Source organism: Amblyomma americanum, chromosome 3, assembly GCF_052857255.1.
Source record: "Amblyomma americanum isolate KBUSLIRL-KWMA chromosome 3, ASM5285725v1, whole genome shotgun sequence".
NCBI classification, from domain to species: Eukaryota; Metazoa; Arthropoda; class Arachnida; order Ixodida; family Ixodidae; genus Amblyomma; species Amblyomma americanum.
The window spans coordinates 104039232-104062164 of record NC_135499.1 but is presented as its reverse complement, the minus strand read 5'-3'; the positions used below and the strand labels follow the sequence as shown (position 1 = coordinate 104062164).

Genomic DNA, 22933 nt, shown 5'->3' with positions numbered 1-22933 from the left:
CGAACTCATCCGCTATTTAAAAAGAAAGGAATATTTCATGAATTTATTCACAGTAAGAAGGGCAGCGAAGAACGCTGCGTCAAGAATAATTCTTTCATGCTTGATCTTGGTTAAGCTATAAACGAAAAAATATGGCTCAAATGAAAAGGCAGTGAGGAGGTGCCCACTGTTAAGCCTAGACACTGTGACCGAAATTTGTTATTGTTCATTCTTGCACGACCAACTTTTACATTTCCTTTTCGGCCTCTTCATCACTGGTTTGCTGGCTTCAACGCCACTGGGAGACATACCAGCTTAAAAAAAACATCTTTGATCTTCTATAAGTCTGATGCCAGATAGATTAAATTTTTTTGTTAGTGCGTCCCAAATAAAAGCAGCGGAGTTCCCAGCATTCCCCTCTCTGCGAACAGGGAGAACGTTGGCGTTAGTACACGGACTCCAATCTGCTGCTGCAAACATGATGAAAGACGGTCTCGAGAAGATTGTTAAACCCAACTTTCTTTGCACTTTTTTTTTCGGAGATTTATCAGAACGTGGTTCTGCTGCTTTCCACGGAAAAGAACGGTAAACCGCATGCGAGTTGTTGGGGGATAGACGAAATGCCCGGATTTCAAAATGATCCCTCGATGCCCCCACCAGACACTGCTCTCAAAGCAGTCGTGATAAGAGCAGCATTAAGAAGGAAGCACAAAGAAAAACAACAGAAAAAGTGAAGCGGTTCTATAAGTAGATAGATCAGGCTCTGTACGCTCTAAGTCGTCATTGTTTCGGACAACTTTGGCTGACCTTTGCTCTCTGAACTGTAGCCGCTTCTTCGGTTCATTTCATTTCATCCCATTCCTTTCTCTTCGGGGAGCCCTCCTGAACGTTTCTGTAATTCCCATCGCCTGTATATTTCCCAAGTCCGTTCGCAACTCCGCAGCTTCGACCGTCTGTCCGAGGAAACGTATTAGAAGGGCGCCCAGAGCGCGAGTTCGCGATGGATTCCAGATGACTTTTAGTATACACCTACACTTCTGTGCATTCCTTTTTTTTCTTTCCGCAGTTGCGAATGGGGCCGAGGGCACCGTAAGTGACTCGGTCGTTCACACTCCGCCTGTATGCCATACATACACAACTGGCAGCAAATGTGCGACACACGTAGCGTATAACCCTGTGCGGACCGAGGTCCGCGTTTCGCGAGCTTTTCATTTTGATTCCTCGGAGGACACTTTCTACGGGACCCCGCACGGTTTTTCCGGCTCAAAGTGCCATTTATCATTCTGCCGTCAAACATTAATAACAGTGCGGGACGTCTGCCGCTCTCGCTTTCCGGCCCTTTCATTCTGTTCGGGTGAATTGCTTTTTCTTCGTCGTTGCCCGCCTGTGTCACGCACAGGAACGTTCGTCGCGTATCCTTGCCGGGTTAGCGAGTGTGTCGAACTTGCATGTTGAAGCATTGCGTGACCGTATGCGGAGCGTATGCAAAGTTCTAGGTGCACGCGACAGCCATCATCCCTTTTGATGTTACAGGCCTCCGTGTGTCTTCCTTTCTGGTTGCTTTCAATTCTACCTCGTCCGACTACAAATTCTACCCCGTCGGACCTGTGCGCAGGAGGTAGAAAAAGGCTAATCTCGCTACTTGCAGGCGCTGGATAAGTGCTCCTCCATTACACGTGCGGGTTTTGAGACTCGGGTTTTAGGGATTTTTTTGGCAGTTTATTCTTTCGCTTTTCTGTGCTTTTTCAATCGTAGGGAGTCTTTGGGAGTGCCGGTGGTATGAAAAAAGGAAGCATTATTTTAGCATGTGGGATCGCAGTTAACTACTTTTAATGCGGATTAAAAGAAGCACTGGAAGGAATTCACGCGCCAATTCAAGTGCTTAGGTGGATAGATAAGACTGAATATGATTTCGTGGCATGCATTTACAAAAACTTCTTTAGGCTGTCAATAGACTGTTCATTGACGTTTGTTAATAAAGTCTCTTGAAAAATTAGATATATACAAATTTAGAGTCATACACTTTTAGGTGACTTTTGTCTATAGACTCTGAATCGCAGAGTAAATATCTATAGGAAAGCAACAGAGAATACAAAAAGTATAGTATTTGCAATGGTGTTAATTCTAGAGTACTAAATTTTCAGAGACAAGCGTAGATAGACCTGCTACTCGCATGTCTCTGGCGAAAAAAAAGGAGAAGAAAGGAAGATAGCGGAATAGGACAGCAATGACAGGAGCGTCAGTGTGCGTGTAATCGCACTATGTGCGTCTTGCAGCCACCGCCATAACTCAGTTGGTAGACCACCGTATGCAGCATGCGGAGGTCATGAGCTGGGATCCGACCAGCGTCTTATGCTTGTTTGTTCTTCAAATACCTGAAGAATTATCTTTCACGTAAAAAATTATATTGCTGATTTTTGAGTCCGAACAAGAGTGTTTAAAAAATTGAGGAAATCATTCCCCTAAGCCTTCTTAGATTTCATTAACTATTGCTAGCTATGAAAAGGAGTTAACACTATAATTATGTAAATAATAATAATATAAAAACCAGTCAGTAATTTCTAAAGGTATGAAGGCGAAAATTGGTGAATAGAGGTTTTCGTCACCTCCATTGGAAAAAGCGATGACCTAAAAAGTATTATTGAGAAGGTTTATATTTAACATTTTCTTGGATATCCCATGGAGCTGAAGACAAACAGGGTGAAATGTGTGAAGACACACGGCTATAGTCATCATCATTTATTAACCCTTAAGGGTCCGGTAGGGACATTACATAACGGGGGGGGGGGGGGATAGAAGTGTCCGACGGCCATAGATATGAAAAGGCAAAGAAATGAGAGAAAACTAGGAAAAGTAAAAGAGTAACAAAATAATATAGTCACTCAAAGAAAATGTGAAAAAATGGCTGTGGTTTAGCTCTGGTTAAACCAGGAGTGGAGCTATAGCTACAGCTAGCCGAGTGGAACTCGCTCCGTCGAATTTCTAAGTTTGTCTTTCGCAGCTGCGTTTCGCGAGGCGTTCCTTCTTCATCTTTGTCCCTGGACGTGGATTCACTCTCTCTCCCTCTACAGTCCTCCCCCCTCCCCGCTCGGTTTCGCCGGCACGCCGCGCCGCCGGCAGCTGCCACAGTGTGGGCCACACTGCCACACTGCTACACTGTAGCCTAATGTAGGCACACCAGCTGTGTGCTCTGACGTCAATGCGCGCATGCGCACAACTGACGAGGCGGGTGGCGTCTGTTCCGCCGTCGGCGCAGCGGCGAGGCGCGCGGTGCGCACACCAGCTGCGGGCTATGACATCACTCAGCGCATGCGCACAGCTGGGGGAGCGGTGGGGCCACGGCTCAGCGCGCAGCCACGCTGACCTCACGAAGTTGTTCGCGTAGTGTAGCTATCGCTGCAAAAGAAGCATACAGAAATACACACTACAGTAATACAACGTGTCCAATAAAGTGTTTGATCGTTTTGCAGTGCATCGTTGCTGATACAGGGTACAGGAAAGTTTTATTGCTCCTTGAAATGGTCGATGCGTATAGCTACTTAAAGTTGGAAGGATTAGTCTTAACGACAATGTTTTCGGGCAGGTTATTCCAGAATTCAGTCGCACAAAGAAGAAGCGATTTGTTCAATGCATTAGTGGAGCAGTGCAAGCGCTGTATGCTAAAGGAATTATATAAGCGGCGAGATGATGGTACCAGAGTGCGCAGAAGGTTTTCCCAAAGTGCTGGAAAGTTAAAGTACAGTTTGTGGAAGAGGCAGAGAATTGAAATTTTTCGGCGAAGCGCTAATGATTTGAGACCGAGAGATGATTTCAGTACATTAACACTGAGCCTAGGTTCCGAGTGCGAGGTGATGAAACGTGCTGCCGGTTCTGGATGGCCTCGAGTGAGTCAGTCAGGTAGGCCTGGTGAGGGCACCGTATTGTTGAGGTGTATTCTAGTTTGCTGCGAATATATGTTTCATACGCTAGTTATCTGAGGGCTGGAGGAGACATGGCAAGTGATTTTCTGATAAATCCAAGTGACCTGGATGCACTTGCGCATAATTTCGTTATGTCATCTGTCCATGTTAGACTGGTCGTTATCTCAATGCCGAGGTATCTGTATGAATTAGTTTGAGACAAGGCTATTGAGTTCAGGGTGTATGGAAAATAAATACTGGAGCGTTTGCATGAAATGTGGATGAATCTAAATTTTGAAACATTGAGCTGCATTAGCCAGTCGCAGCACCACTTCTGGATTCTGCTGAGATACTCCTGTAATATTGTCTGATCACTGCTATTGCTGATGCGGTGATAGATGACGTAATCGTCCACGAATAGATGGATGGTTGATGAGATACCAGAAGGTAGGTCGTCGATAAATATTAAAAACAGTAACGGAGCAAGCACCGATTCTTGGGTGACTCCGGAGGTTACTATAGTAGTTTGGGATATATGACCGGCGATGACTGTGAACTGTTGGCGGTTAGTTAAGAAGCAGTGGATCCAGGATAAAGTAAGAGGGTCGAGTGGAAGACGGGAGAGTTTGGACATCAGACGTTGGTAGTGGACGTGATCGAAGGCTTTGGCAAAATCTAAGTAAGTGATATCGGTTTGAAATGAAGGGTCTATATTTAAGTGAAGATCAGTAGGGAGCGCGAAGAGTTGTGTTTCGCACGAAAAGCTTGCCCTGAAGCCATGCTGATTGGGAAAGAAAAATGAATTCTGATCGAGGTGCGATGCAATATGAGAGTATAATATATGCTCGAAGAGTTTCACGAGATACATGTCAACGAATTCGCTCGGAAATTGGAGGGGTCGCTGCGATCTCCAGGTTTGAAAATTGTCACATCTGTTTACCTTCCAGTCCTCCTGAAGTCCGCTAGTTTCAAGAGATTGAGCGAAAATCAGTTGCAGGATTTGGCTTGCAAGGTATTTTGTTAATTGGAGGATCTTGACGGGAATGTCTGAACCAGGGGAAGTGGATGGTTTCAGGTTGTCAATGAGATTTGAGATTTCCTGCGATGTGATGACAATAGGTGCCATAGGTGCATAATTAAGGTTAGGCAGAGCGAAGCTGCTGCTTTCTGCGGGCTCATGGGTGAAAACAGGGGTGAAATACATATTGACTAAGTCATAGCGCTCGAAATCTCTAACATCGCAGCTGTCTTGCGCCTTCAAAGAAATATTGTAGGAACCGTTTTTATTGGTCATGAGTAGAATACAAAATTTTTCGGGTTCACCTGTATTACGTTCATGAGGTCGTGACAGTAAATGTTTTTTTGGAAGACCTTAATAGCTGTATGTATTCGCGTAGGTAATCGACGTAGTTCTGCCTCCTCACAGCGCATCCTGATTTCTTGGCATTGCGTAAAAAGCGTTTCTTCTTTCGAGACAGTTTCCTCAGCGCATTTGAATACCATGGTTTACCGGCGCCCCCTCGAATGCGGATAAGCGGGACGTAAGCGTCTACAAGAGATAAAAGTTTTTTTAAAAAAAGACACCAGTTTTCATTCCCCGATTTGGCATGTCTGGAAATTCCAAAAGCGCAAAGAAAATGTTCGAGATGGGCGTTAATGCTCGCGAAGTCAGCCTTTGAATAATCTCGGATATGTTTAATAGACGGCTGGCGGATAGAAATTTCAGTGGAAAGGTTGAAAGGTATGATATGCCGCCCATTATTCAATGTTAATTGCTTAATATTGCCGTAGTGATACGTGGCCTATTACGAGATTTTTTAGGCATGCAAATATTGTCCTAATCCATTACTCTAAGTGACTGCAACCGCCACAATATCATTAGCGAAACAATAAAGTGAGCCTCCCGCAAAAAAAAACAAAACCAGGCAGCATATGACACTTCTCTGCCAAGTTTTTTTACTGTTTAACCCCCCACGGACCATATTATATTAAACACCCGTAGTAGATGGACAATATTTTTTTCAGTTAATTGCAATGCGCTTTATCCAAAGCACAAAAAACGTCATAATTCTTTTTTCAAGAGACCAACCCTTATTTGGTCGACAAAACACATCTGTTGGCGAAGCTAAAAAAAAAGTGGCGATGTACAAATCCCTCTCGCTTTAAAACAAGCACAGAGTGCCATTAAAGGCATGACAAGCTGGACTCGTCATATGTAAAAAGTGAGCGTAGGCATATGACTACCGTGGCTTGTAGAAGACCTCTAGAAGGTTCAAGAAGGAATGCGTGCCTAAGACTAACTTGACGGAAAGGAAATTCATCTTGCCAACTTAGGGCGGCGTTCTGTGGATAAATTTGACATAATTATTTCACGAATCGTGGCAAGCGAACTGACGTAAACACACACGCCAGCAAAACCTGAAAAACGTTTACCTGAACGCATTCAAAAAGTTGCAAACTATAACTTCAAGAATGCGACATATTACATAGACAATCGAGGCACAATGACAGAAATAGTCCCTCTTGGTGTTTTGCCGAATCCCACATGACATTAGAGAAAGCAAAATACCATTTGTAATAACATCGGCAAACTTAAGAAAAGCCAAGTACAGACCAACGTCGTGTTTACAAGCATAGGGTAGCTCGCGGAGGCCGCTGGTACAGGCAGCGCCATCGTCTGCTACGGTGCGCCGTTCGCATATCATGCTGTTTGAGAACTGCCTTCTGTGCCGAGCTGCGTATTTTCAACGACTGCGTATGCGACCATCTGTAGCGCGCGTGCTAGCACGCCCGACTACAACAGAAGTTTGCTCGCTTTGGAGGAACCCCCGGCTGACTGAGTGCTTAGACGGTACTGGCGGTATGGCGGAGGATGACCTTACACATTTAGAGTGATGTTCTGAAAAGAAATGAGCTCCAAAATGACGGTGCAGATGTTAAGATACATTGTCCAAGCACTTAACGTACGACCGCCTTCAAGGGTGCACCGTGAAATGGGAATATTATGTCAGGAAGAGTTGTTTACATTTATTTTGATAGGTTGCTGTTCCACCCCGTACCACGCCTCACCTCCCTCCACCGACATGCACGCATTAGGGTGCTTTAAAAGTTCATCGGCTTTGTAATCACCTTCCACGCTTTCACATTGTTTTCTAGAATACACTCGGCGTTTGTTAACAAATAAACGACCTCACAGGTGCACTGTGAAATCAGAAAATTGCTTTGACAACTTTTGATTACATGCATTTCCTAAGTGGCCGCATCCCTAGCTATGCCCCCACCCGGGGACAGCCGTGCTACGGACAATGCTTACGTCACAGATCGGTGTTGGTGTATAAGTTATGCTGGGCGCTGTTATGCCAGGGAATGTTTCAATGAGAGTTCATGCAGCTGTCCGCCTACTGCAGCCAGCAACAAGGCTAAGAAGCGGAATGCAACTCATCTTCCTCTTACGAGCGGTCAACAACGCCCAGACTTTCCTCGGCGGGCATGAACTGCCGTGAAACTGGCTTATGAAATCTGGCAGTGCCCTGGAGTCTTCCTCCCGGCGAACGTCCCGCGGCAGCTGTGGATGCGGCTGATGTCCTAGAGTTTCTCAATAGTGCCTGGAGGGACATAGAGGGAAGAGAGGGAAAGGAGGCAGCCCTGCACTTCATCCACTAAGAAGACGAGCAGGAATCTCGTGGAGATAAGGTTGCGAAATTGTCTGCCCTATTGTTGAGCATGAAACGTGAGTTTAGCCGTAACAATAAGACTCTTCTCGCTGCAAACCTCGAAGAAATGCTGTGAAAGTTTCCATACCGGCCTCATCCCTGTGTTAAATTTATTGAAGCGGTGCAAAGCGCTCTCTGAAATTAATTCCATCTGCGCGCACAGGACAGAACCGCGACGCTGCTGACTGAGACGCAGAACACAAGTTTTTGGAACAACACAAGCCAAGCCAAATACGAAACCTCGTATTTTCTGTATTCCCGCCTTGGATGAAGTGCTCTTCAAGAACATCGCGTAGATCGAGGCGCCAGTTTTTCCTCTTGGAAATATTGCCGCGAGTCTTTGTGCTGTTAGTTTGATATTCATCAAAGGTGCCGACACGTGGCTTTATTGCTTTGTCTGCGATGTAAGAGTTCAGTGATGTAAGATGTGACCAGATTTATCTCGACTGATCGCATGCAGACGGAGCCGATGTTACCTTGTTCCAGACTGTTGTACTACCTCTGCGCGCCGTATGTCAAGTTCGCTATCAGCTTTAATTTGAGCACGGCCGAGAGCGGGGCGCATTCTCTTCGACGACCGCCAAGCACGCTTGTTGCTATGCCGCCGCCGAGTCATTCTGTTCTTTGTGGGCGCAAGTCAGCCTTATAGATAGTTTCGTTTGGAAACCTTTTCGTTGTCTTCCTGCACGCCGGACTGCCGTCAGCACTACGTGACAATATTGGAAACTGTATAGCTGCTGCATGATGGTTGTGTCAGAAGTGGCCCGCAAATAATAATAAACCTCCCGCAGGTCGAAAAGGGAGAGTGGAGACCATAACAGGGAGGACAGAAGCGCAGAGAGAGACGCTGAGTGCCTGTCTTCGAAAGCCATCAACGGGCCAGGTCCTTCTCAAGGTGCAATAATGCTGTCCGCACCTGTGCCGCACTATTGTAAATACTATTATATATACTCTGCCGTTGTAAATACTTACACAAATCGGTTTTTCTTTACCTCGCCGTCACCCTCCTTCGAACAGCCTGCTTATGCATGGAAGTACCGCCGATTACCAGAAAGGTCCGGAAGCACTGCCCTAAGGCCCACGGTGGGTGTGAAGGCGCTACAGTGTTGATCACGACGTAAAAATACAATAGCTTCAAAAGTAGCTCAGAAGTGTCAGAAATCAAGGTTATTGAATAACGAGAGAAAATTAGGTTTAATTAGTAATGATAAGCTAATCAGCTCTGATTTCCGTTTTTCTGCGGATAGAAGACTTGAGAGCACATTTTTTGCGTATTTTCCTAACTCATTCTCTTTCGCAATTGATCCTCGCCCTTTCACATGAGACAAGATCCTAGGTCCGTGGCCACAACAGTCGACTGCCATCAAGACTTACAAGGCACCGTTTTGTTTTTTTTACGAACGACCCCTTCCTTCACTCTTCCCTTTTCAATCCCCTTATTCCCTTCCCCAGTGAAGGGTAGCCAACCGGAAGCCTTTCTGGTTAACATGCCTGCCTTTCCCTCCGTCCATCTGTCCGTCTGTCTGTCTGTCTGTCTGTCTGTCTGTCTGTCTGTCTGTCTGTCTGTCTGTCTGTCTGTCTGTCTGTCTGTCTGTCTGTCTGTCTGTCTGTCTGTCTGTCTGTCTGTCTGTCTGTCTGTCTGTCTGTCTGTCTGTCTGTCTGTCTGTCTGTCTGTCTGTCTGTCTGTCTGTCTGTCTGTCTGTCTGTCTGTCTGTCTGTCTGTCTGTCTGTCTGTCTGTCTGTCTGTCTGTCTGTCTGTCTGTCTGTCTGTCTGTCTGTCTGTCTGTCTGTCTGTCTGTCTATCTATCTATCTATCTATCTATCTATCTATCTATCTATCTATCTATCTATCTATCTACGCTCGGCTACGCTCGGCTACGCATTCACGCACGCCGCCTACCGGAAAGATCGCCGTGTACCGCCATCTACCAGAGAAATTACGATGCACGTCTACCCAATGTCGAGTTGCATCCTCTAAAGATACGTCCCAAACGGAATTTGCTTCGTTTGCTCGACTACTGATCCGGAGTTCCCGGGTTCGAACCCGACCGCGGCGGCTGCGTTTTTATGGAGGCAAAACGCTAAGGCGCGTGTGTGCTGTGCGATGTCAGTGCACGTTAAAGATCCCCAGGTGGTCGAAATTATTCCGGAGCCCTCCACTACGGCACCTCTTCCTTCCTTTCTGCTTTAACTCCCTCCTTTATCCATTCCCTTACGGCGCGGTTCAGGTGTCCAACGATATATGAGACAGATACTGCGCCATTTCCTTTCCCCCCAAAACCAATTATTCGTTTGCGGTGCAAGTTGGGCCTAGAATTCGGCTTGCGGTGCGATACGGTAACGCTTCAATGAGTAATTGCATGTATACAATGTTTACCTATTATTTTATTGTGGTTTTATTTCTATACCACAACCCATAGGGGTTTTTTTGCCTACCAAATTCGGTATAAAACTGTCCCCGGATGGGTGCCAGTTGTTGCAGTATACATAGCGGAACGAATGCATACATGCATACGACGGAGGAGGAGGAGGAGCATAATACCTGATACCTGATACCTGATACCTGATACCGCTGCGGGTCCTTGGAGCCAAGATATTAAACCTATTTTTGGAATACGGCAGAGTGCTCGGCTTGGACCACTCTGGCACGGTTCGGCCCGGTATTGCACTGCCTCTGGAATCGGCCCGGGGCATATTCATCATCATCATCATCATCAGCCTTACTACACCCACTGCAGGGCAAAGGCCTCTCCCATGTATTTCCAATTAACCCTATCCTTTGCCAGCTGCATCCACCCTTTGCCTGCAAACTTCTTAATCTCATCCGCCCACCTAACTTTCTGCCGCCCCCTGCTACGCTTACTTTCTCTTGGAATCCACTCCGTTACCCTTAAGGACCAGCGGTTATCTTGCCTTCGCATTACATGCCCTGCCCAAGCCCATTTCTTTCTCTTGATTTCGATTAGGATGTCATTAACCCGTGTCTGTTCCCTCACCCACTCTGCCCACTTCCGATCTCTTAACGTTACACCTATCATTTTTCTTTCCATGGCTCGCTGCGTTGTCCTTAACTTAAGCTGAACTCTTTTCGTTAGCCTCCACGTTTCTGCCCCGTAGGTGAGTACCGGTAAGATTATGCTGTTGTACACTTTCCTCTTGAGGGAAATTGGTAAACTGCCACTCATGATCTGCGAGAATTTGCCACATGCGCTCCACCCCATTCTTATCCTTCTAGTTATCTCCCTCTCGTGATCCGGATCAGCTGTCACTACCTGCCCTAAGTAGACGTATTCCGTCACTATTTCTAGGCTCTCGCTGCCAATTGTAAACTGTTGTTCCCTTGCTAGGCTGTTGAACATTACCTTGGTTTTCTGCATGTTAATTTTTAGACCCATCGATCTGCTCTGCCTGTCTAACTCATTGATCATGATTTCCAGTTCACCTCCTGAGTGACTCAGCAAGGCAATGTCATCAGCAAATCGCAGATTATTTAGGTATTCTCCATTTATTCTTATTCCCAACTGTTCCCAATTCAGGCCTCGAAATACCTCCTGTAAACATGCGGTGAACAGCATTGGCGAGATCGTGTCTCCTTGCCTGACGCCCTTCCTTATTGGAATTTTATTGCTGACTTTATGGAGGACTATAGTAGCTGTGAAGTTGCTATATATATCTTCCAGTATTTGGACATAAGGCTCTTCTACCCCCTGATTACGCAATGCCTGTATGACTGCTGAGGTTTCCACTGAGTCGAATGCTTTCTCGTAATCAATGAAAGCTATATATAGAGGTTGGTTATATTCTGCGCATTTCTCTATCACCTGATTCATAGTGTGAATATGATCTATTGTGGAATATGCTTTACGAAAGCCTGCCTGATCATATGGTTGAATAAAGTCAAACGTTGCCCTGACTCTATTAGCGATTACCTTAGTAAATACTTTGTAGGCAACGGATAGTAAGCTGATCGGCCTGTAATTTTTCAAGTCCTTGGCGTCTCCCTTCTTATGAATTAAGATAATGTTTGCATTCTTCCAAGCTTCTGGTACAGTCGAGGTCATAAGGCATTGCGTATACAGGGTGGCTAGTTTTTCAAGCACGATGTCCCCTCCATCCTTCAACAGATCTGCTGTTACCCGACCTTCCCCAGCTGCTTTTCCCCTTTTCATTGCTTCTAAGGCTTTCTTTACTTCATCTTTCGTTACTGGCGGGATGACGCATTGCTGTGCACTGCTGTCTTTCTCATTAGCACTCTGATTACATTGGCTACTGTACAGGTCTGTGTAGAACTCTTCGGCTACGTTAACTATCTTATCCATATTGTTAATGACATTGCCCTGTTTGTCTCTTAATGCATACATCTGGTTTTTACCTATGCCTAGTTTTCTCTTCACTGTTTTTAGGCTACCTCCGTTATTTATAGCATGCTCGATTCTCTCCATATGAAACTTTCTTATGTCGGCTACCTTGCGCTTATTTATTAACTTTGATATCTCCGTTAGTTCTATTCTATCGGTAGGGTTAGATGCCCTCATGTTTTGGTGCTTCTTAATCAGATCTTTCGTTACCTGAGATAGCTTCCCGGTATCCTTTCGAACTGTCTTACTGCCTACTTCTACTGCGCACTCCGTAATTATTGATGTCAGATTACCGTGCATTGAATGAACATCAAGATCATCTTCCTCAGTTAAAGCCGAATATCGGTTTTGCAGCGCTATCCTAAACTCATGTGCTTTCCCTCTTACGACTAACTCGTTAATGGTCTTCTTCTTCACTAGCTTCTTCCGTTCCCTCTTCAAGTCTAAGCTAATTCTAGACCTTACCATTCTGTGGTCGCTACAACGCACCTTTCCGAGGACGGCCACATCCTGAATGATGCCAGGTTTAGCGCATAGTATGAAGTCGATTTCATTTGTAATCTCACCATTGGGGCTCTTCCAGGTCCATTTCCTGTTTTCTCGTTTGCGGAAGACGGTATTCATGATCCGTAAATTATTTCTATCCGCGAATTCGACTAATACCTTCCCCTCTATTTCTAGAGCCTATCCCATAGTCACCTACCGCGTGGTCGTCAGCATGCTTCTTGCCCACCTTCGCATTGAAATCGCCCATCAGTACAGTTTACTGCAATTTTACTTTATTCATTGCCGATTCTACGTCCTCATAAAAACTTTCAACGGTCTGGTCATCATGGCTGGATGTGGGTGCGTAGGCCTGCACCACTTTCAGCTTGCACCTCCTGTTCAGCCTAATTACTATAGCTGCTACCCTCTCGTTAATACTGTAGAGCTCCTCTACGTTGCCAGCTATATCCTTATTAATGAGGAATCCCAGACCTAGTTCTCGTCTATCCTCTAACCCGCGATAGCACAGTATGTGTCCGTCCTTTAGTACTGTATACGCCTCACCTGTCCTCCTAACTTCGCTAAGCCCTATCACATCCCATTTAATTCCCGCTAGTTCCTCAAACAGCACTGCTAGGCTAGCCTCACTAGCTAAAGTTATAGCGTTAAACGTTGCCAGGTTCAGATTCCAATGGGGGCCTGTCCAGAGCCAGAGATTCTTAGCACCCTCCGCTGCGTCACAGGTCTGACCACCGCCGTGGTCAGTTGCTCTGCAGCCGCTGGGGACTGAGGGCCGAGGGTTAATTGGTTTGATCATAGAAGGTTGTGGCCAAGTACTACACCAGGGTGGCCAAATCTTGCTCTGGTGAGAGAGTGCGTTGTCGGTTCTGGTCACCGAGATCAGGCCGCACTCCAGGCCTGGTTATGCAATTCCATCGACACGCGGATTTTTTTGTTTTAACCCGGTGGAGAATTGCGCGGCACCAGGATTTGAACCCCGGTCCTCTTGCACGCGAGGCGGATGTTCTACATCTACGTCATCGCTAAAGCATATTAGCGCGCGCCTTGTCTTTCTGTCCTGGCTCTCCAATCCTTTAACTCTTCTACTTTCAGCACATGGCAGCGAGCGTGGCTCGGCTTGAGCCAGATGGCAGGCCCGTGCACTTTCTTTTTCTTTCTTCCTGTCAGCAACAGCAGTAGTAGCAGTGTATACATGTATAGCGGTCCCGTTACGGCAGTTTTCCTACCTGATTTAGGACATGTTTTGTTGAGGAAGGAAAGGAAGGAAGGGATGAGAGGGCACAAGCAATTTTAATGGCCGCCATCATAGATTGGAGAAACCGAAACTATGCCACCGTTTCGTCCCCTGACGTCATGCTCACGTGGTTTCACCTCTATGCCCGATATTGGACCATGACGTCATAATTGGCACGCGGCAGGTGGTTGTTTCTACAATGCTATTATAGATCGCGCTACAAGTCTTAATGCGAGATGCGCTGTTTTCTAGTTGCAGCCACAGATGGCGCTTTAATCTCAGGGTGGTAGGAGACCTTACGAAATCTGGAAACGTGATAAGAGCTCACGCCCTTAAAATCCCCAGATGAGCAACTTAGGAGGCAGACGGGCCACCTAGGTCACGTAACCTTAAGGCGTCATTCCGACTTGCGCAATGAATTGTGCCTAAACTACGCACCATGGCACGTGGCAGTTAAATTAACGATTGGTAACTAGAGGTTGCCCGCGAAGAGCAACCCGAGTCGCCCAAGGATGGCTGCGCCTGTCATCGCGGGGCAGTGGCGCATTGCTTAAACGCTGCACCCCTGTGCCAGACGTGGTATGACGACTCTCAGGTATGTATGAATGTCAAATAGAGAATGACCGATTCCGCATATATGGGCATTAACCCGCTAAAGTTTTCGCGTCATGCTCTTAATGCGGAGCTTAAGCGTCCCTTACAATTTTTATTCAAAGAAAGGCTGCGTAAACACTTAGCAAATCAGGACTCATAATAAATATTTCTGTTGTTTTCAGCCCACGATGTTGAATGCAGCGGCAGATGGAGGTGAGAAAGATGAGAAGCTTCTATTTGGAAATAACATTTTCCGTACAGTCTTTGGCCTCCAGGACCTTGCAGAGGAATGAAATTGGTAATTGTACCTTAATTTTTACTGAGAAGTTCTCTTATGCACCACTATAAACGAAACACTTATTACTCCCTTGTTATGACAGTTAATGCTATATTTAGTAACGTTGATTCCTTACCTGGCCGCAATAAAATAGCGTGTAATTATAATAGGAACAGAGGGCTCGTCAGATATGTAGCCTCTTAATATAAAATGGTCAGAGAGGACTTTGCAGCATCTGTCCCTTATTCTGCCATGCTGACTTCAAATGCGCAGCATGTGGAATAGGTTGCGTTAGCAATCCAGCTTAATGCTCATTAATAAGAGCCAGCTAAAGTAATCCTATTCCATTAAAGAAGCACAGCGCTCCTCCGTGTGAGAAATTCCTGTATTGTTAAATGGATAACGAAGCCTAACAGACCCACCTGAGGGCTTTTTTAAGGCATTAGTAAACTGTGTTTCGCTGGACATACTCGCGTGAGGAATATGAAAAAAGTAATGAATCTGCTTCCATTTCCACGAAACTGCACCTGTGTAGCACTTGAAGATGAAATAAATGTCACATTTTCCAGCCACAGCTGACGGGAGCCGAGAATCGCGCGACTAAGCCAAGCTCAAAACATGCCGGTACAATACGGGCATCATTAATGAATGTTTTAGAGCTCGCCAAATGAGCCGATTTGGATTTTTAAATAGAATTTCGAACGGGCATTAAATTCAGCACTCGATTCACGCGGCCGTTATGGGGAATGAAAAATATAACCCACATAGGCACCAAATCCTTCGCTCGCGGAGTTATGGTTTCGTTCCAGGCACAGACGAGGGCGTCCATACTTTTCGCTGTGGGGATTCTTTGACAAAGCCCGCCTACCGCCGTATTAGCGTTCAATCGGAGTGGAAGACAATCCATTAGGACGTCAAGGGAAACGGCTACATTGTTATAGCAAAAAGTGCGGCCACCAGATTATCCCTCCATTAACGGTTTGGGAAAGTTTGCCGTCTGGGGCTTCGTGAGGCGCTCGCAGCTGTCCTCTTGTTATGTCCTATTCTCGGCGCCCGTCCACTACGCATATTGTGCGAAGTAGAAGGAGCGACAGTGGGCGTGAGGGGGCGCCGGAAGGCGGATGGGACGGGAGAGGGGGATTCCTTGCGGGCCGGAAATGAAGGAGGGAATCGCCATATTCGTAGCGCCGCATATTCACCGTGGCGGGAATCGGCGGTTGGACGTGCTCGTCCGAGCGGGTGGCTTCGCCCGGTTGCTCGAGTGAGTGCTTATTCCGGAGGAAAGCTCGAGTCTCTTTTAACTTTCAGGCTGGTGAGGGAGCTGTCTTGGAGTTGCGTTAGCTGCAATGCCTTGACATTTAGGACATTTTAGAGTGAATTTCACGCGTTCAGTTTCCTCACGGTGACGCTTCGATTGTTACAGGCAACGCAACTTTGTTCAGGCATTGAACCGTTTCTGTTGGAGTACATTAACAAAGACCTTCGCCCTGGCTGCGGACGTTTTGCGGCTTTTTATAATGATGATGATGACGGTTAGCCTAGGTATATCAAATCTGTCTTCTTCTTATTTTTTTTCGTGAACAACAAGAGTTTTGTTCGGCGGCAATGCACTTGCAACTTACTTCATAATCATGAAAACGGAACTTCGTGTAAACTTTTAGGGGTGCTATTTTCTTGCGATAAATTTCTTTTTCTATTCACTTGGCCTTCGGCCCCTGGTCGCTCCTCCAAGTAGGCCATCAGGAACGATGCCACGCTACGCCTGGCAGAAACGCGTCCATGATGCCACTTTTTTGCACAAACCGGTGCCACGCCCATGTAACAGTGACGGGCGCTGACGCAGTTGTATGATGAAGCGTAACGATGCGTTGGACACACCTGTCGAGCTTTATGAACGCTAATTCAGCCTCCGCAAAGAAACCGGGTGTTGTCTCAGCAACCAATTGCCGCAGCGTGGTCGATGTGGCTCAGCCGGGACGGATGCGCCAGCAAACACGTGTGTAGTGGCGACGGTACGACAGGCCGGCTGTGCCTGTTATTGATTATTTCATCACTATTCACGTCAAGACCAAATAAAGTAGATAGAGTCAAAATAATACTCCTGGGGCTGCGTTCTTTAATCTGCATAGTTTAAAATGGTCATTTCACGTCCATCTGGTCCTATGTCATTCATCACGTGGATATGCCCGCGGCTTTCAAGCGTCTGTTGAAAACTACCCAGCCACTGGGTAAATGGCGACCGGACCACACCGTTGTCGGCATATCGCAGCAAATGGCAGCCAATGGGAACGTCCGGTCGCCTCCTGTTGACAGAGCAGTGCGATGTGCCTCATAAGTGGCTGAAAATAGCAGTCAATGTCAGCCACCGGTAAGGTCCGGTCGCCAACCACCCAGTGGCCGGGTCGCTTGCAACAGACGCTTGAAAGCCGCGGGTATATCTGAATAACCAAACACAGAGGAGCAGACGGACTCGAAAAGGCTGCTTTAAAATGGACATGTTATAGAAAACAGCCCTTGGTCACCTTCTTTACAATAGGAACAGCCTAAGAAATGTTTCTTAAGCTAAAAAGAGAGTTGTCATTGGTGTAACCAGTGCGTGTTATAACAATTACCCCCGCTCTTGCCCGCTAACACAAAAGAATGTTGGTTAGGGCGGAGCCATGGGGGGCTGTCTGGTAGGAAAATGGGTGCTTCCAAGAATGCTCTACATCTGGTGATGTGAAGCTGGCGACATCGGCAACAGCGCTGTCATCCCAGGAAGGCAGGGGAATAAGCTTCAGCTATCGTTGCGTCGCCGCATTATAAAAAAAAACATGCACCGGTTAATGTTATGCCTTTGCTGTATTTTGATTGCGGCGGCTACATTTCTGCACATTCTTTCTCCCGGCGCCTGCGCAATATTTCATCATGTCGCGCGAGAAAGAAAAGTTGAATATTGTTTTCTTCGTTTTTCATGCTTTTCATGTTTAAAAGTATCGCGGTCCTTATCGAATTTGTATATTAGTTACACACTTCCCAGACAACTTTACATTTATCAAGGGTGCTTTGTATGTTATAGTCATTTGCCAGGAAACGCGAGAACACAAAGTACGAGTGAAACTGTTTATTGTGTCTGTTTCTGCACACAATCTTTAGGAAATAGAGTGTTTGCTGAGGACGAGAATTAAAACTTGACTGAGAACTTCTGAGTTCGTGATTATGCCTTTGCACACGGCTCTTAAAGTTAGAAGCATGGTAACGAGAACTGTAAACTATTTCACAGAGAGGTCGCGCAGGTTGAACTCCAGATTCGCACTGCCGCTGCTTGGATACGAAAGCGCAAAGTGCCTATTTTAATCTAAGACTCTAAGGCTTGTAAGAAGGTTGCTGGCGCGGCCCGTCATGTTTTCACACCTAGTGTAGCGTAGTAAAAAAGAAAAAAGACAGTGCAGAACTAAAAAAATCAATTAAAATATTTCTGTAGTGCTAGCCTATTATGTAAGCAAACCACACAGTTAATGCAAAATGCTTTTTGTTTGGAATGACGGTAGGTGCAGGTGGATTAAAAAAATTGCTTTACCCACACGAAAACAAAAACCTAAACGGCATATTTGATCCAGACTCGTATAGGGTGAGAGATGCATGTTTTGGTCCAGTCACCAACACCAACACAAAAGATTTGAAATGGAAATCTTCGGTCCCAAAAAGATTCTGCAAACATTAGTAACTCAGCTTCGACGAGATCGAAAATTTACGAAAAAGATACGACAGACTACGAAGACAAAAGTCGTTTCGAAGAGCGAGAGACAATTTTAGCTAGTGACTTCACGCAAACAAAACCTGCACACTGTAAGCACTGTATTCCGCGTAGCAAGGTCCAGATTGATTGCGCCTGAGAGCCATCCCAGCCCTGCCGCTGTGCCCCGGAGCAGCGTGTGCGACTTTTCGCCTAATTCTAAACCGCGCCCTTTCCTAAGGATGGCATTTAGAGCGCACAAAACCACGACAAGCCCCCTTTTCTCTTGCTCCTCCTCATGACTTCTTTTCTCACTCTCTCTCTCTCTCTAGCTATGTATCACTCGCGCTTGCGCTGGAGACCGCGGAGACGAGGAAAATGCGTGCTCTGCTCCAACGCCCTGTTCTCTCGTTCCCTCCTGCCGCCGCAACAACTCATCCGGGCCGCTTACAGTCGTCCGAGAGAAGCCACGCCAGTAGCCTCGTTTCGCTGCCCCGGCGCTCGTTTGGAGGCACCCTAGAGACGCGAAAACAGCACGCGTGAAAGGAGGCTCGCGATGCGGTTGCGGTAAAGATGCCGGCAACCGGCTCGACGAGCGGGCGCTGCTCCTCGAGACCTCGGAAGAAGGTGGCTGCGTGGTCATTAACGTGTCGCCTCCATTAGGGGCGCTCGAGACGCAACGCTGAGCACCGGCGACGCCGTCTCACCTCCTTTGACCCGGCAGAGGAGGCTCAGGCGGGAGCCTTCGTCGTAGGGCCCCACGGTGCCGTGAAGACTGCGTCCCGATTCGTCCACGATCACGGGCAGCTCCGGTGGCACTGCGGAATCAGGGAGAGAAGGGAGTTGAGTTTGCGGGAAAGAGGCTGGGCACGGAGAACCGATACTGTAGAGCAGGAAATGGTAAGGTCGCTCGGGAACTGCGGAAGTGCGAGCGACATTGTTGGGAACAGCTGCATAGTCGACACTGGTATAAAGTATTTTTAGGGGCTCCTCCAAAATATAGGAAAATTTAGAGTCAACATCATTAGATCGCATTGTCTTCTGTTGATAAAGTCGCACATGTACTGAAAAGTCGACAACAAACGTAAGATAAAAACCGATATCGTTATCCAGAAAGCCGAGACTGATGGTCCCGCATGGCGTCGTTAACACGTGTCATGGAACTTGGATAAAGAAGTACTTTTCGTGCTCTTTATACGGAGCAGTTGCATTGCTCATTGAAGAATAGGAAGGCGTTTTGGATCACAAGAGATACGAAGCAGGTGATAATAAAATCCCTTCAAATGAGCGACATTGATTGTTTTCACATACTTCCCCAATTACTCACTTTATGCGTCACTAATTCTTAGCTATAAGAACCGTGCAGCCGGCAGGTGCATTCACTGTTGGCGCCACCTGTGGCAAGATTCGCGTCCAGAGGAAAAAAGAGCTCCATCGGAATAGATGTCCAGAAAAGTTTTCAAAACAGTTTTATGATATCAAAGTTCACCTATGATGACATCCCTTCCTGAAGGAGAGCCCAGTACACCCTGGAACACATTGTGAAAGTCTGAAATGCCGTTTAGAAGGCGAAGCATTTTTAAAACACCGCGATACGAGCGTGCGTGCGTCAACCCAGTTTGGCGGTACCAGGCGGGAGCGTGTCCCATAGAAACACACGCGAACAAAACTTTCTCAACAACTCACAGTCTACTCATGGGGGCACCCATTCGTTAACAATTGGCCAGTGATTTGAAGAATACTGAGAAAAAGTATGCAACGTCATTTCGAAGGCAATTTATTTTAAAACAGCGCGATAAATGTGTGTTGTGAAGCCGGACATATCCCCGAGAGGTGATATATCGTCTGGTTATTTCCCAAAATCGCGCAACCTTCTCGCGGTGTCTCAGATGCTGCCGCGTGCGCTACACTATTCTTTCTTTAATTTCGCACACGTGCCATAGAGGCATAGTTCGGGTTCGCTGCACACTAATTAAGGGAAATCATGTAAGCTGTTTTCGTGCAGGAATCGTAGAAGGCTCCTGCTCTACTCTTGATCACTGATACAGTTATTCAAATTGGACAGCCTAGACTGCTCTACATGAAAAGAAGTTCGCAAACGGCGTGATAAGCGAACGAAAGCAAAGCGCGCACTTTAACAGGCTACGGCGCAGACGATACCCCAGTCTTTCTCCGACGTCCGCTGGCGTATTTGTAAACGCAGCAGTGTTTCGGCTGGTCAGTGGCCTCAGGGATTCATTTCGAGGTGGAAACTTGAATAAAGGCGTTGAGCTCTTGAACCCGGCAATGTCTACGACGTGATGAAACGCATGACTGGAAAATTACAGGATTGCACTTAGGTCTGCTTAAGATCGCAAATACGAGAGCCTTTTCCTGTTCTCATTCTTCCTTCATTTTTTATTTTCTGTTATTTTATGTAATTCTTGTTTCTTTTCTTTTATTTACTTTTACTTTTATTAAATTTTACTTTTTGTTTTCATTTTTTTTTTCATTTCTGGTTTATTTCAATGCATAAACGTTGCTGAAGAACTGTTGCTAAATAAACATTTACATTTTTGTTTTATTTACCACACAACTTATGATTGGCAGTTCGTGTGGACAACTTCCTTCTACAGCTTCCATCTACAACTTCCGTCCACGCCACTGATGAGCCAAGAAAGGTTTTCGCCTTAAAATGGGAGTGAAGTAGCGTCACTGTCTACCACAGGTCGACGACAAAGGAGCTGCGGCAAAGGAAACAATGAGCGAATTATTTAGTTACTCTATTGTTTCACTTCAAAGAACACATAAAGTACTGTATTGTTTCACTCCAAAGAACACATTTTCAACGCCTTTCACAGATTTTAAGACGACAATAAACACTTGCGTGATGGAAATAATGACGGAGAAACATTCTAACAAGAGCTCACTTCTGACAACAAACGATTGGAATCTACGCAAAGTTTTCTCCGTTCATGCTCTCAATGCTGCGTCGGAAAGAGGCAAAATTTAGTTCCCGGGGACTTTCCACAAGCGCTGCTGCATCCAACATCACAGCAGTCAGCGCTACTCTAATTTTTAGACTCCACTGCTGAAGGAAAGAAATTCTGCGACAAACAGCAAGATGCTGCTCCCCTAGGGCTGCTTCATCGCCGTCGCATTCCCCCTCCGGACGCACGAGCCACCGCTAGAGGTGCGCGCGTCGCTGACTAGTTTGATGCTCAGAGTGCCTATACACAGCAAAGATTCTGCTGTAATGTTTTCCTAAAAAGGAGTACATTCCTAGACTTTAGCTCAAGTAAATCAAAAGTTATATTCGTTGTTTACATTTCTTTCTTTACCTTCTACAATATCAACTTTTTATACTTCAACGCCAATATAGACGTTGAGCAGGCAACACTAAACACAAAATTTCCTTTCAGTACAGTGTATACATGCAATGTATGCCTACGATGCTTTCCTGGCCATCGCGGCTTTATTCATTTCTGTTTTTAGTTTTCCGCTTATTGCCACTCTAAAATTAAATGCTTTAATTTTGCATCAAGCCTTCAATAAAAAACAACAACAAAACAGGCGAATGTTAGAGTTACGCCGCTTTCGAAAATTAATAGAGAAGCCAACTCAGTCATTTGAACAGAAAACCATAGTACAAGACGTCAGGAAACTGAGGGCCCAAGGTACTGCAGAGGGTGTGCACACTACTTCATATCATTTAATAAATATTCAGGAGAGAAATACCTTTGCAGCTATTTAAATTCTGCTTGAAAAACGATAAGTAAGTCCATACCTTCGCGAACAAGATTCACATACAAAACTACTGGCATTTTTGTTCATTACTTACATCCAAGCAGCTCTTAGGCGTATTATACGAAACACTGCTGAGTTATAATGACATATTTATTAAATTACTAATATATCGGAAGCTTCTAAACTTTAATAAGGAACACTAGCATGTAGAAGCTCATACCCGCAGTACGGTGAAGCACAAACACCTGGGGATACCAACATTTGCATCATAATTTGAGCCAAGTTACAATGTATACTGAAAAAAACGCAAGCCAAGAAAAAGAAAATGCCACGAGTATAGCACACGGCAAGGCACATTTAGAGGGAACACTTGAGCGCGTGCTTTTGCGATATAGAGTTACTGGAATTTTCCAGTGACTCTAGTGTTGCGCATCACGTCGCGCCATCTCTGGGCGCCTGACATAGCGAGCAGCATCATACAACGGGAAACGGCCCCGACACACTAAGAGGAGTCCAGTTGCGCCAATCACAGAGCTTCGCTCTAAAATCTATCAGTTAATTGTAGTCTCCCTGTATATCTGGGTTGCGAACGCTGTAGATTAATCACTCTGAGTCCACGGGAAAGAAACACAAGTGAACTTTTTTTTTTTTGTGGTGGGGGGGGGGGGGGGGGCAATGGGAGATCAAAATGCTATGGAAAATACGCGTGTTAGAGCCCTATAGACAGGAATACAAGGTACGCTAGACAACAAATTCTTATAAAAACACGTAAGCTGAGATTAGCGTTATCTCCTGGCCCAACATCGTTCATTCGTGCATGCATCAGAAAGTTTCCATTAGCAACCTCCGCATAGACAAGGTCGACCCGCACTGTATCAGGCCAGATCAAACACCCCTCGAGCATACTGCTTTTCTTGCATCTCATTTTGTC

At 46.0% G+C, this 22933-nt stretch overlaps 1 protein-coding gene across 1 annotated transcript in view; it reads right to left on the bottom strand.

Annotated features, from left to right (window-relative positions):
* LOC144123200 (neural cell adhesion molecule 2-like) overlaps window positions 1–22933 on the bottom strand; it is a 253850-nt gene that overhangs the window by 72285 nt on the left and 158632 nt on the right. Inside the window, exon 4 of the mRNA XM_077656072.1 lies at window positions 18984–19094. Coding sequence (XP_077512198.1) covers window positions 18984–19094 — 111 coding nt within the window. The remainder of the gene's footprint in view (window positions 1–18983; window positions 19095–22933) is intronic.